The sequence below is a fragment of the Zalophus californianus genome, chromosome 16 (genome assembly GCF_009762305.2).
Source record: "Zalophus californianus isolate mZalCal1 chromosome 16, mZalCal1.pri.v2, whole genome shotgun sequence".
In the NCBI taxonomy this organism is placed as follows: domain Eukaryota; kingdom Metazoa; phylum Chordata; class Mammalia; order Carnivora; family Otariidae; genus Zalophus; species Zalophus californianus.
In genome coordinates this window covers 50,227,306-50,242,324 of record NC_045610.1, presented here as the reverse complement: position 1 = coordinate 50,242,324, position 15,019 = coordinate 50,227,306, and the positions used below count along the sequence as shown (strand labels likewise).

Below are 15,019 nucleotides of genomic sequence, written 5' to 3'. Positions count from 1 at the left end.
TATTTTTATTACAAACACAATGATAAGTAAGGGGCCAAATAATCAGTTCTGAAAAGGATTTCACACAGGATTGTGACACTGCGGTAGCTGGGAAACACGAAACGTACACGGGGGAGCCGGACGGCGACCGGAGTTTGCACAGAACTTGAAGAGCAACATCATGGTCAATGTCAGGTAAACGACAGCATTAGTCAGCCTGCGCAGAGCCAAAGTGGGGAACGCAAACCCGCTTCTGAGAAATCTCAGCCGATGTCGAGGTATTTCTGCAAAAAGTGCAAGATTCTCAGGACTCTCTACCACCCTGTTAGGAAAATATTTCCTCTTTCCTGGGGAGACATGTCTTTTCTCGTTTCCTCTCTCCCTTAAACTGTCAGGCTCTGCTTGCGGAACAGAGCTGAACTCCAGGCAAACCAAGGCTTCTGACGTTTTCTCAAAACACACGCTGATTACCAGGTCGGATCAATCTGTCAGTTGCAGCACTCAGCGAGATTGGGAGTTAGAAGGCAGAGGAATGGTCGCTCGGCTTCAGTTCCTTGTTCACCTCCCCCACCCAGGTTTCCGCTCAGGCTGGTGAGATCCAGGAGCTGGGCTCAGGGGCATGAACAGAGATAACCCAGCAGTGGTGAGGAAGCTAACGGGCAATTAGGAGGCTGATTCACTTGTTTATCTGGATGATTAGTTGAGTAGTTTCTGAGTGCTCTGTGGTTCAGGGAATTTTCCCTCACAGGCTCATCAAGACCACACCCTTCCATGCGCCTGATATTTCCATGAAAGAAGGAAAAACCACGCTCGCTAAGCACAGGGTATGTGTTTTGGTGGACCTTTATAATAATACACTTGCTAAGATAATTACGGTAAACAATGCACACCAAGCCCCAAACTTTACTCACTTTAAAGGATTGAGAGAAACATTCGCCTGTGGTTGCTACCATTTTTCGAAAGAATCACAGAGGAAGACATGACCTTAGTGAATACTTGCAATTCAGGGCTTCCCAAGCGGTGTTTCCAAATCCCAATTAACCTGTGATCGTAGAAATACAACAGAGACTAGCAGAATGTTGCATGGGAAGAGACTTTTTAGCAATCACCTGGATCTGGGCCCTAGTCCATACTTCTCAGAGCGCCAGGCAATAAAATATGTGCGCTACGGAAAAACTCTTCCGTGGGTCACATTGTTTAAGGAGAGATTCCAGGTTAAAGATAGTTTCTTTTTACCCAAGGGCGTGGCACATTAGAGACGGCCACAGGTTCTTGGACACTGCTAGGCTCTGTGTCCTCTATCCTTGACTCTGGGTGGGCTCTGTCTTTGACAAAGTTCAGTAGAAGTGATGCTGTGCCCTCCCGTGTTATGTTTCTGGTGACTTCCACATCTGGTCTCTCGTTGGGCTTGCTCTTGAGGGCTCCTGACAGCCGCCCTCGGAGTGAGTCATCATGGTCACTGCACCTGCTTGAAACCCAAGCGAGAACAGCCTAGCTGAGCCTGGTCAACCGTCCGCACCCAAGAGAGATGATAAATTATGGTGAAGCCACTAACTTTGGAGGCAGTTACTGTGCCGTCCAGCACACGGTGGGCAATCAGCGTTTGTTACATGGATGACTGGGTGAGTGAGCGACGCAAACGGGAGCCTTCAAGAGGGGGATCATCTAGTATGCCACATTTCCTAAACATGCCGTCTGAAGATGTCAAGACGAGTCATACAGAACAGGGCTTAATAGAATACTAGTGGGCGAAAGGCTGAATTAGAGCTTAAAATGGTAGTTTGGGAAGTATTGATTGTGTTACAGATGACCAAAGCGAGGCCCAGAGAGGTAAAGGGAATTACCTAGGGAAACAAAGCTAATTGGTAGACTCCACCTGTGAACTAAGATCCTTTTCTAGCGGAAGTAAAGGGGTGTGGACGACATGGTTTCACTTACGCAAGCATGTTCCAACTAATTAAATATATCAGGCTTCTTATTAGGTAGCCCCATCTTTCTGCTCACTGATCAAGTCTTTGTGTCCAGCTAGCTGTTTTCCAGGAGACCTCTCTTGAATGGGTAGACTCCCAAAGAGGATATAAGGGTGTTTATTAGCCTGACGTCTAGAGTAAGCTCACTTCTAAGAACACCAGAATCTATAGCAACATACTTGGGCCTTTGGTCTTAAAACATTTGCCTGATGGAAATCCTTGCTTAAAACCAAAATCTCTGGAAGAATGAATTTTCAACTGACCTAGATGTTGGTGAAGGATCCAGATTTTAAAAATTCCTTTAGTCTTATGTTACAAATTCCATCTCTCTTCCTCCATGTGAGGTAAATAATAGGATCTGAAGTCTGAGTCAGTCCTTAAAACAAGGGAAGTCAGTCCCTTAAAACAGGGAAGAATGTTAATACAGGTCAAAATCTGGGATATTTGATTTTTACCATTCCACCCTATACCACAGCTTCCCAATCAAGTCTCCAAATCCGAGAACCACTTCAACGGGTGAAAGAAGGTTTTATCTAATTATCTTCTCCTACTTTGAATTGACCAACCGTGTATCTTTTTTTGGTCTTACCAAAGGGCCCGCCAGGACAAAAGCACATCCAACTTTAAGTAAAGCTTTAGTTAGCAGACTTAAAATTGATCATGCATTTTAGTTTCAGTAACTTGCAATTTCTACACACTTTGATAATTCACTTTAAAGAGCAAACTGTCTTTAATGACAAGGCTTAAAAGAGCCGACCTTTCTGAACAAAATATGAAAGCTCCGAAGAGACTGCTCTTTTAAGGAAACTATGAATTAAAATGACCTTGTGTTCTGAAACTTTTCTCCGACGATTTTTGATGTTTTACCTTTCCTTTTTACTCTCAGAACGAAAGCTAAAACACCACTGCCTTCTGTGGATGGTGATGCACTTCAATAAAGAGGGCTGTTAATTGTTAATTCAAACTCATAGTTTCTCCTGTCTGCACTCTCTCGGCAGACACCTTTAATGAGGTTGCTCACGATGACAGCCATATGCCTGCTTCTGAGGAATCCACTGTTACTAGGTGACATTACAGGATAACGTCTGAATCCGGCAATTTCCCTTGAGTCACGGCCGATTCTTTTGTACAAACTCTGAAGCAAGTCGACCCATTCTCTGCTGCCCCCCTCTCAGGCCATTTTTTTCTCCTTGCTGCCCCTGGATGGCTGCCATCTCAGGAGCTGACTGTTGACTGGGGAGGTTGCAAAATCAGAGGTCAGACCCCTGAAAGGGCTCGTGGCTTGGTGACGCAGAAGTGGTAGGACTCAGACAAGACCATGACATGGGCAGATGAAGGACGGCTGGCCTTCCCGTTAACCCTTCTCCTGCGCTTGACCCCATGGCTGGGTAAACACGTGCACCCAGGACACCGCACGCCCTCGGCTTTCCTTCCGCTGGGTCGCTCCCCATGCCTTATCACCCCACTACCCGCAGACGGTCGCACACACAGGTGGATGACTCAGGTGCCGGAGCCAAGAATGACGACTTGAAATGGAACTGAATGAGGTACTTGGGATGAACAATCGATCTTCCACCAGACAAAAGAAGGGATGAAACCTCAGATGATTTTATAATAAGGCACAATGTTTATAATTCACTTACTGAGCACTTGCTTGATCTCCCAGTAGCCATTTATATACCCAGGGCTCAATTCAGGAAGGGATTTTAAACGTGCCAAAGGCAATTTTTCTTTCTCTTCCTTTATCAGAGGACATTCACAAAAACACTGGTGTCGGCCATCCAGTCCCATCACACACAATCAAACTGACCTAAAGTTTCAGCATGCTTACTCCCAGACGTATGCGACACCCATCAGAAGGGAAACAGGATCTGGGTAATGTCAAAGGTTCACCAGTGTTTGTGATTTCATAACCCTTGAAATAAGGAAAAGAAAGAATAGCAGGCAACTTTCCAAAACACCTACTGATATTTACTCATGGAAAACAAATATTCTTGAGTGGGAGTTCCAATTCCAGCAGACAATACAATTCACCAAGTATTTTCACTTCAGGCAGCTAATAACCTTACTAATGAAATCTGTTGAGCTTCAACCTATTTTTTTGCGGTCTGTAGAGAAGCACTTAAAAATTAATCATGTACCCTTAATCTTTCCCTTTCGAGCACTAAATCATAGTCTGAGTACCAACTGTCCTCATTTGGTAGGTGGTTTTAATAGCATCTGCTTCGATTTTGCTTTTTCCTGAATACTCTTCAAGCCAGTGCTATAATTTATTGAAAATACAAGAAAGACCTGAGCACAAGGATCTTTCTTCCTGCCTGTGTCGGGGCAAACGTCACCAGGCAGAGGTGATGTAGAGTAGGAAGGCAAGGTTTTTTTGATGGCCGCCGCCAAGGCAGCATCTTTGTGGCTCCTGGCCCTGGCTTTGGAAGTGGCTGTAAAACCTGTAACTTCCTTATCATCTCTGGGTCTCAGTTATGGTGCAAGAAAGGGTCATTAATCCTTGGGCAGCAAACAACAGAGATGGGCATGGGAAAGAGACAAGAATTTTGAAAAGGCGTAAAGAAACGTTCTGCCCTGTCCTGTTACAGTAAACGGGATGATCATGGCCCTGCCCGCAGTCCAGATTTTTAGAGCGTCTCAAAGGGTCCATGGCATACACCACAATGCAGTCAAAAGAATACGGAGCATCCATCCACGGCAATTCAGAATTTCCTCGGCAAATGGGGCTGACCAACCAGCAGAGAACACAGACCAATCAGCAACGACCAATCAGAATCAATGTGCTGATTGGTCAGTTGGGTGGAGACAAACACCCAATCGGGAGAACACCACCATATTCGGAGGGAGGACAATGGGACCAATCACAGCTCATCTGCCACCACTTGCCACTGGGTTACGTGGCCTTGGAACACACCCTTACGTTTTCAGGCTTTCTTAAAGAGCCTCAATTGATATGATAATGAAACCACCACCATAAAAAGAGAAAGCAACAATAAAACCATAGCTGCTACATAAAATTCTTACACCATTCTGCCTCTGGAGTCCCAGGGTCAGACGAGACCAACGCGACAACTCCTTAAACTGGTATCAGATGACCCAGTGATTTTTATTCTAAATAAACGAACTGCTTATGGATGTGATCTCTGACACGACATAAGGTATTCTTCCCCATAGTACAATTTGAGATTGTCAGGATTTTCTAGGGAAACATACCGTGGATACGTCATACTAATTTTGGCAAATGAGGTGCGATAAAAAGTAGAAATAAAATTGATAAGTACAAAACACAATGTTTTAATAATGTGTGAACACGAACATGAATGAAAACAACGTAAGCACGTTAAAAATTGTGATACGATACTACAAACGTGATCTTGATCATACGCAACTGGTAAAATTCTATACAAAAGCGTCAACAAAGCATATTATGAGAAATCATTTCTTTCCCCAATATAAGCAATTCTCAGCACAGGCTCAAATGCACGCGAATATGGAAATCCGAAATAAAGGAATGTTAAAAAAAATAACTTAGGCAGACACAAATAAAACCACCCCATAGCTTATGAGTGATGCATGTGTTTATGATCTTGATTACATTTAAGTATTAAAAAATGCCATTGATCTCACAGTTTACAATATCCAAATCTTCAAACCTGCTGGAAGAAATCCACAGTGCAGCCCAGACATCCACTGCCCTCGCCCTGTGCTACTCAGGTAAGTCTTTGCGCAGTTACCTGAAAATCAAAAATCTCAGTTAATGGTTTTCTCCAGGTCTGATGGGCATGTCAACGATAAAATATGTCCTAACTCGGGAGGAGTTGGATGGAGGTTAAAAAGAATATTTGATATCAAAATTTCATCATTTATGCCCAGAAAGGATCCGATCCCATCTGCACCAGGCAATAGAATCTTTCGAAAAGTGAATGATCTCAAGGTCTCAACTTTTAATCCAATGCCAAATAAGTGCTTTGGCCTTTCACTGCATGAAAAGGGAGGCTGTTTGACTGACTTAGAGCAGGTAAACATAATCTATGTCTGTGAGATCTCTGGGAACCCTGGACTAAAAAGGCATCCTTGAGAAGCACATGCTGAGGGCACTAAAGTCACAGTGTTACCACACCACCGAGCCGTTTATCTATTTTGGTCTCGAGAACATCTGCAACAGCGCCAAACCTCCAGGGGATACGGGGCTTTGAAGATGTGGGCTACCACACCAAGGATTGCGTCATCTCGCTATCTTAAAAGAAAGACGGTCTCCTTAACCCTGCAACTGGGCTTTAAGACAATGTCTTGTCAGGACTATGCAGGTGAGGCCCAGACTTGTCAGGCACCTGCAGATTTTCTCATTCTGTTCTGATCGTACTGACTAAGCACTGTGATTACAAGAGGTGGGTGGCTTCTCAAAGACAGGCTATTTAGTAAAAAAAAAAAAAAAAAAAAAAAAATCAGTTTTTTTTTCAAAATTGATACTATGTGTAAGCATTTTAATAAAGACCCTAAGGTCAACCCGGGAGACTCACAGGTGCCAACAATACAAACTAATCAGAAGGTCTTAGGAGCGTGGGCTGTACCTTCTGCCTTGGTATGTAGTCAGTTCTTCTTGAAGGATGGATGCTCTCTTCTGCAGAAAGTTAACCTAGAAAAAGACACCACATATGAGCAGAGGCGAATGTGGCTGAAATGGCAATATGGTGCAAACAACGTGGCTCCTTAGATAAAAGGTAGAGGATTTGTTGAATGTCAGTGTTGTACTTTTCACCTTTGATCACATTGCATCCCTGCTGAAAAGCCATCCGAGACAAGAGAATCCAGCCGAATTCATTATTGCAGAGCCACTTTGGTCTGGCCCCAGCCCGTCCTTGAGGCTCCATCTCTCCTCCTGTGCTCCCCACCATCACTGTCTTGTATACCACGTCTTCCTGACTCCTTTGCCCTTTGGCGCGGGGCATTTTCTCTCTTTGGAATGCTCGGCTAACTATCTCTCATTTATCCTCCACCGTTTAGTTCAAACGTCACTTCTCCTACTGACTTCCTCGATGCCTCCCCAACAGCTCATCACATCCTAGGCAAAGTCAGGGCCCCTCCTCGTTACGCCTACCCCTGTGCTCCATTATGAGCACTTCTCAAACTGCATCGGGGTTGTTTTCACATCTCTCCCCCAAACCTGAGAGCTCTTCCGGGACGGGGACGATGTTTCTTCGTCTCTGTGTCCCCAGCTTCTTTCACAGGGCTGGGTGGGACCCTGGTGTTCACTAGTGTTTAATGAGTGAATGAGTGAGGAGAAAGAAAATTACTGTCTTCTGGAAACCTCCGTCCATCCTGGGGATTCCCGGAGGTTGGAGAGACAATATTGGTAGTGGAAAGAGCCTAGGCCAGAGTTAGGCCAGCTTGGGTTCAACTCCTGGCTTGGCCTCGATGGCTCTAGGAAAGTTACTTGAGCTCTTGATGCCTCATCTGTGAGATGGGATCGATGAGAGCTGCCCCCCGAGGTTAGGAGGAGGACGTGAACAGACTGATAGAAGCCGCCTGGTGGCTGAGCATGTTCTCTTAAATCAGATCTTTACAGTGTGGTTTGGTTTTTTTTGGAAGCATAAATTTCTATATAGTATTAAAGATAACTCTCTCAGGTATGAATTCAAAAGCACCTTACACGAGCAAACAGAAACAGTTTGGGGGTAACTCCTACTATGGCTCAATGTAATCAAGAGTCAGCGGTATTTGATCATTTCAGAATTGTTTACTCTTGCTGCTTTGGTCTGAACTGAAACCATGGCAACGGCTGATTCTGAAGCCTAGTTGGGCCAGAGAACACAGCCGGCAGAACAGCAAATGTGCTTGCAAGACAGGAAAGCGCACTTTCTCTAGATGGGTCCATATCCAGGAGGCCCTGCTCGGTTCTGCTTACTTAGTATCACCTGGTCTTAATTCTAGCCAATTGCTCAAATGACCCATGGGACAATTGATAATGTTGACAGATGCAAGGATTACACCGATTTGGCCTCCCTCCCCCCCCCCCCGCCCCGTTTTGCAATTGGAATCCCAACAATTCTCAGAAAATACAGGCACCTGTGCTTTCAAACTGAATTTGCACCCTCTATGGCCTGCGACTCCTCCACGCGGCTGCCAGCTAGCAGGACTCTCTTTCTGGGTCAACTTCCAGTTTTAGGAGGCTGAAGTGGCTTTTATTACAGGGAAATGAGGTGAATGATAACAGAAGCCCTGCAGGTGGCTATCAGATTTCTTTCTTTCGGTCTTTTTTTCTTAAAAAAACCCCTCCTCTGAAGGTGCCAGGTCCTCCATAGCTGACCCTATGGAAGCTCTCCTACAGAGTTAATGGGTAAACCACACTGCAAGGGAGCTTTCCATGTAAATAAAGATGACTTCACCCTTTCTACCTTAACACTTTCCTGCGGTACTTATGTTTATAGGCAGGAGTGACCAAGGCAAAACGTGGCTGGCAGGAGCAAAGCCAACAGTAGCCCACGGAATGATAGAATGAGCATTTCATCTTCAGGTGAGAGGCTTTTGACAGGAGGGAATATATACGGGGCAGCCGAAGTTTGCTGCGCGCGCTTTGCCCTACACATTACAAAGAGCGCATGGGGATATCATCAAATCGTATCAGTTCGTAAATCGATTTATTGAGCACCTACTATGTGGCAGGCACTGTTCTTGGCACAGAGAGCAAAGACGTCTTTCTCTCAAGGAGCTTTCCCAGAAAAAAGTATGGTTTCCTTTTTTTTTTTTTTTTTAAGTTTCTTAACAGAGACATGATTTGCAAATATTTTCTCCCATGCCATGGTTTGTCTCTTCAATTTCTGAATGTTGTCTTTTGAAGTATAAAGTTTTAACGTTTAGTAAAGTCCAATTCATCTGGTTTTTTCTTCTGCTGCTTGGGCTCTTGGGGTCACAGTGAAAAAAATAACTCCCACCTAACCCAAAGCACAAAGATTCACTCCTTAATCTAAGAAGATTTCTTCTTAGAGCTTTTTTTTTTTTAGCCCTTACATTTAGGTCTATGATCCGTTTTGAGTTAACTTGTTGAATTATCTGATTGTCCCAGCACCTTTCTTTCCATTTTTCCCTCAGTCTTGGGACGTTTGGAAACCAACTGACCAAAAAAATATATAATAGGGTGGCTCAGTTGGTTAAGCATCTTGCCTTCAGCTCAGGCCATGATCCCAGGGTCCTGGGATTGAGTCCCGCATCTGAACAAGGAGCCTGCCTCTCCCTCTGCCTGCCGCGCCCCCTGCTTGTGTGCATGCTTTCTCTCTGTCCCTGAGAAATAAACAAAATCTTAAAATATATATATACATATATATAATAACATATAATATATATGTTCTTTTTTCCCCTGGACTCTCGATTCTATTTCATTGATCTCTGTGTCTGTCCTTTTGCCAATATCATACTGTCTTGATTACTACAGCCTTGTAGTGAGTTTTGAAACTGGGAAGGATGAGCCCTCCAAATTCATTCTTATTTTCTCAAGATGGTTTTGGCTACTCTGGGTCCTAGCTATTGCTTTTCATCAATCTCAGTCATACAGGGATTCTTAGACATACAAAGGGAACTTGACTGTTGTAGGGGAAAGTACATTTTAGGTTCCTAAGTGTATTAGAAGTGGGAATGTGCAGATTCGTTCCCATGTTAGAGTCATTAGACTGGCAATATATAAAATGTGTTTCTAGAAGTACGTGGAGAAAACTGATGTTGGAAGTTGTGAAATAATTTTAAGCATCTAAATTTACAACCAGTGCATCTCTCACACTGTATTTCATAAGCTATGCCAAGAACTATACATTTCAGCAAGAAATATTTAACCGAATTGTTTGAATACCTTGTCATTATTCTGCTTGGAATTTAAAATGCATCTTGTTATGTCTAACAAGCATACAAAACACACCAGAATAGAAATACTTCTAATTTAGCCATCATTTCTGTTCCTCTGCCCTTTCACACAGTCAGGAATCTCCGATGTGTCAAGCGATGACATTTGGGGCCTGGTACCAAGAGGCGAAAGGGGGAGGCTGTACTGGAATGTACACTGTAAATGAGGGAAAGTAACCATAACTGAACTTTTCAATTTCACAAGTGCTTGTAAGGAAATCTTATTGAGACAATGAGTTGCAAAACTAGTAAGAAAAACTTAAAAAAAAAAATCCAAACGAAAAACAATTCATCCTGGTTGTATGTTATGTTATGTATGTTATGACATTAATTTCTGGCATCAGTTCAGAATTAAACTTATTTGTGAGTCTGTTTTCAGGATATACACACCCCCTGAACCCTGAGGGAATGCCTTGATTCTGGTAATTACCTGTGACTTTAGGGAGGAAATGGTGTCTTCCAGCTCCTGTCTTAGAGATGCTGGCATCAACCCTTTGAATTTGGTTTCATATTCTTGTCGTATATAAGTTATCTAAAGCGAAAAAAAAAATGACAGCTTATCAGTTTTTTCCCACGGAAATGATTGTTTTAAATTTAAAATAATAAATAACAATATCTATTTATCACAAAGGTAAGTTTGCTACATGTGGTCAATAAAGATGAAACGACAGGGAACAGAGTTACAAACTGAAAAAGGCACTTGGTCTGCCCTTGTGAGCCTGGGAGAGACAGTTCCTGAAACACTTTTATTTCTTTAAAATCCCCATTAACACAATTTTCAGCCCTTGATAAAAGTAAAATGCCTATTCTCTCCTCACCACTTGTGATATATGCACTACGCTAACCTTTTCTTGATCAGGATGTGGATTATGATCATGATACACTGTGATGTGAGGACAACTCATGCTACGTTGTTGCTCTGATTAAGACACTCCGTCCAACTGGCTAGGCACCTGGGTGCTCGATATAGTCCATAGGACAAGGAAGATAGGAATAAAGAAGAATCTATGCTGCTGTGCCTCCAAGACCCCTCAACCCAGGTACACCGGGGTGTCTTGCCATTGTGAGCTTCTCTGGCTCATGGGCTTCCCTCTTCCTCCAGAACACAATCAAGCCTGGGCTCAGCTAACTGATGGATCCCTGGGCTGGTAAAGGAAAGTTTGGTGGCTCATCTTTAAAAGCTACAGACAGAAGCGAAGGAGGGAGGCAGAAGCGGAGTCTTTGGAGGGATATGCCTGAGCAGAATGAAGAGGTACATGAGTGTGTGTGTCTTGGTGTCTTTCTCCAGTTATTTGATTTCTCTTCCTCTTAATCTGAGATGTGACGGAATTAAAAAACCTGTTGCATGTGCCGTGTGTGACTTAACTGAATATGAAAGCAGAATTGCACAGTATCCCATAAATGATTCATCAGATGCATCTGGAAATAAGGTAACATACTATGAAAATATGTGCAACTGAGCTCAGTTAGACAAGTCTATGCATTGATTTACTGAGGATAATTTAAAATTACCAGCCTTAATTCCCAACTTTTCTTAGACTAAACCGAATTAAGAAATGTGTTCTAACAGTTCATTTCATTATCCATTAAAATCCCATGGCAAATGTTCTAGAATATGATTTTTCAATTTTTGGCAAAGTGTTTTTCGACATATGTTATAATCTTGTGATTTACACCTAAAGGAAAAACAGAAATAATGAAACATGATCTCTCCCAGTGATGTAATAATTTTTCCCACCTTCTCCTCTTGGACTTAAGTTCAATAGTTAGATCAAAATGAAAGGCACATGCAAAGCAAAACACATGCTTTATAAAACAGATCTTAAGGGCAACATTTATCGAGGGTCCACAAGCTGGTATATTGACTATATTTTTCTGTTGTTCAACACTGGCTCTGAAATTTTGAGCTACTACTCTTTCAAAAGGGACTCCTGTGCACTATCTCTCTTGTTTGGTTGGAATGTCTGCCCACTGTCTATACATTTGCAAGACCACCGAGCTGGCTATAATAATGCCCAGCCCGCATTTCCTTTCCCCTAGGACTTTGGCGACTTTTCTTTTCAATGTCCTCTGGCATCACATCCACTTAAGGAGAAGTCTGAAGCCAGGCTGGGTTGTTTTCTGTGTTGAAGGTGACTTTCTTTCTCTGCTTGAATGCCCATGTGATTTTTCTTTTTCCTCGATTCAGGAACTCCACTAGGATATGTTTTGGTATTAATGATGACCACTTTTCCTGAGACATTGTGTATGTCCTTTCCGTCTTTTCTTGGGGCCATCTTCCCTCAGTTTTAAGTACTTCGGAGGTGAAGGCCAAGCACTTAAGTTCTTCTGTTAATTCTCATAGCTTCTCTTGACTCCCTCGTCCCCACTTCCCTTTCCGTATCTGATGGCCTCCGTCTACTGGAGGCTGGGCCACAGACAGCAGACAATGGTGTGTGAACAAGATTGCCCTTTGATCACCCTATTGCATCACTTTTAAATTCAGTTGGCTATATTTTCCAACTTTTTTTTGAGGATCCGGGCATTTCCACTTTCTCTCTACTACTCCTTTGTTTTTATGATTTCAGTGAATCTGAGTGAACTTAAAATGAGCTCTTGGAAAATCTGAAGTTACCTCACTTATGAATGAGACTATCGACCAGGAAAATATTACTACCCTGAGTCCTTAAACCCAAATCCTGAATTTAAAAATCATTATACCAAGCAGAATCCTGTTACCTTAATAAAGTCATGGAAAACTTTAATCTGTTTTGCTCTATTTATAAGGTTAAAAATGTTACGACCAGCAAACATTTATTGAGTACTTCCGATGTGCCAGATACAATTCTAAGTGCTTTATTAAGTGGTGGATCCTTCTGACAACTCAGTGAGGTAAGCACAGAGAGGCGAGCAAGCCATGACTGGAACTTAAGGAGTCTGACTGTAAAGCACACATTCTTAGCCACTATGCTCTGCTGTTTCTCAAATAAGCTTTCCAAATGCTGAGATGTTTCTTCTACCCCCAAAGGCAAAGGACATCACAGACACAACCAGTTAGAGAAGTTTCATCCACTACACACTGGTGCTCCCCACAATATAACAGGGGCTGAGGAAGGGGGCGGACATACTACCATCCTTCCAGACATCCATCTGTTCTTTGCTTTATTTTTTTTTTTTAATGACTACAAGAACAACGACAACACTTTCCCATTGGTTTAAAATTTCAATTGAAGATTTATAGATAAGACTAATTTTAAAAATCTCTACAAGTGCAATGCACCTAAACTAGAGGTTCCATAAATCCCCCACAGAAGCACACACTTTAAGGTCCAACCAGTGAAGGCTGTATCTAAATTTGTCAAATGGCAAAATGAGAAAGAGGAAGGAAAGGATTAGCTTATACTCTTTCATATCACTTTCGACTCCTGCTACTATTTTTCTATCCCCACCTCTGACCCAGGATGTGTTTGAGGGGGAATAATGAGGGGGTGATAACACTTATCTATAGACTAATCACAAACTATGAACTGCCAAATACGCCAATCTCCTTTTGTCTTCCTGCCTTCCCACATTTCCCTTGTGGTCTGAATCTGACCTTACACCAGATCAAGAAGCTGGAGGAAGTTGAAGTGATCTCAGCAAAGGGTTTGATGGACATACAATTCCTTTTACTAAGGCAAATGAAAGTTTTTATATATAAATCTGTATTATTAGGCTTGGAATATTAATTTTCGTTAGCATATACTGTCCAATTATACTCGTGAAGGCTATATTAGTTTATTAAATGCAGAAGCATTCAACGACTGTTCTCACTTGAGTACGTCTGGAAAGGCATTTCCAGGACTGTTTTGGCTCATTTCTACTCCACCTCCAGCACGCCCACTGCCCCCTAAAAGCACTGTGCATAATTATCTGCTCTTCCACATTCCTCAACCACCTCACGCCAAATAGCTTATCAGTCTCCCCGCCCTCTTTCCTTCATCTTCTTCCCTTTAGCAAAGGAAAATTAGGAAATGTAGCACGTTGTGACAAACAACGACATTCCTGTAATGTAATAAGACCCCTGGACGCTGAGTGGAAATGGTGTATGTATAATATGGCACCCACGTGACCAAAGACAGCTGTGCTCTGCACCGTGGAAACAGACTGCCCACCTTTCCCTGGAAAGCAGAGCACTGACAATATTTCCTTTAATTTTTAAAAAGGACCATGAAGACTGAGAACATCCATAACTAGAGTTTAGTGTTACACTCAAGTAAAACTTACATCCCAGGTAATTGGCCAAATACTCAATAGCATAAACAAGAGTCTGCAGAATCTGTAGTTGACTTGAGCCAATGGGATCTCTGGAGATAAAAATTCAAAGTGATGTTGAAAAAAGTGAACCCTGGAAACCTTACAATTTCACTGAAAATATGGAAGGAGAACGAAAGCACATTTTGTAGTGTTTTCATTGAAAAACACTATCAACTAGTGATGTCGACATGTCAAAACCATGTCAAATATGTCACCCTCCTGTGGTATAACAAAACAACGAGATGGAAGCCTGCAGCTTTGTACACATGCCTCAGGGATGGTGCCTCAGCCACAGGTTATTTTATCGTAAGCTTCCATGCACCCAAATGGCATTCACTCCTGAAGAGGTGAGGAAAGGGGAGCCACTGGGGTTCCTGTGTCACACGTTCCTGCACAGTCATTTGTGATTGTTTTCTGATGTAAGAGGGAAGCACTTTCGGAAAATGACGGTGCCTGGTATTACTTTACAAAATCCAGCCGAGCATTTTGGGGGTCAGCTCAGCAGATGAAAAAGGGAACTAAGTCAGACTTCTACTGATGGCATCTCTGAACTATCTCCCCACTTTGCTGTCGCCCTGGGACCATCCCAGTCCGGGATGCCTTTGTCTCGCACCTGACCCACAGCCGTACTGGTAATGTTGGGTTTGGTTTTGGTTTTTGATTCAAATTTTCTTAACATTTAACATCACAATCAAATCCTTTAGTGAGACCAACAAGGTCCTGCACCGTCTGGTCTCTAGTCACCTCTCCTTGCCCGACCCTCGACGGCCCTCTCACAGACACCAGACTCGCTGGCTTCTTTCTGTCCGTTCACTAGGTGCCTGGATACTTGCCCTCACAACAGGCCCTTTCTCCTTTTCCTCCGCCTACTTTCCTGTCCCGTGGGGTTTTGCTGCTCCTCC

The 15,019-nt window shown here is 43.0% G+C and overlaps 1 protein-coding gene across 5 annotated transcripts in view; it reads right to left on the bottom strand.

The window, feature by feature from the left end:
• Positions 1-5,226: 5,226 nt before the first annotated feature.
• Positions 5,227-15,019, bottom strand: part of CEP112 (centrosomal protein 112) — a 437,815-nt gene continuing 428,022 nt past the window's right edge. For 3 of the 5 annotated variants that reach the window (XM_027625473.2, XM_027625474.2, XM_027625478.2), the window contains 3 exons: positions 10,273-10,374; positions 6,524-6,588; positions 5,227-5,686 (listed from right to left, as the gene is read on the bottom strand). In XM_027625473.2, the coding sequence (XP_027481274.1) occupies positions 5,683-5,686; positions 6,524-6,588; positions 10,273-10,374 (171 nt within the window). In that variant the 3' untranslated portion in view covers positions 5,227-5,682. The remainder of the gene's footprint in view (positions 5,687-6,523; positions 6,589-10,272; positions 10,375-15,019) is intronic. The other 2 variants (XM_027625471.1, XM_027625472.2) reach the window with 1 other exon arrangement.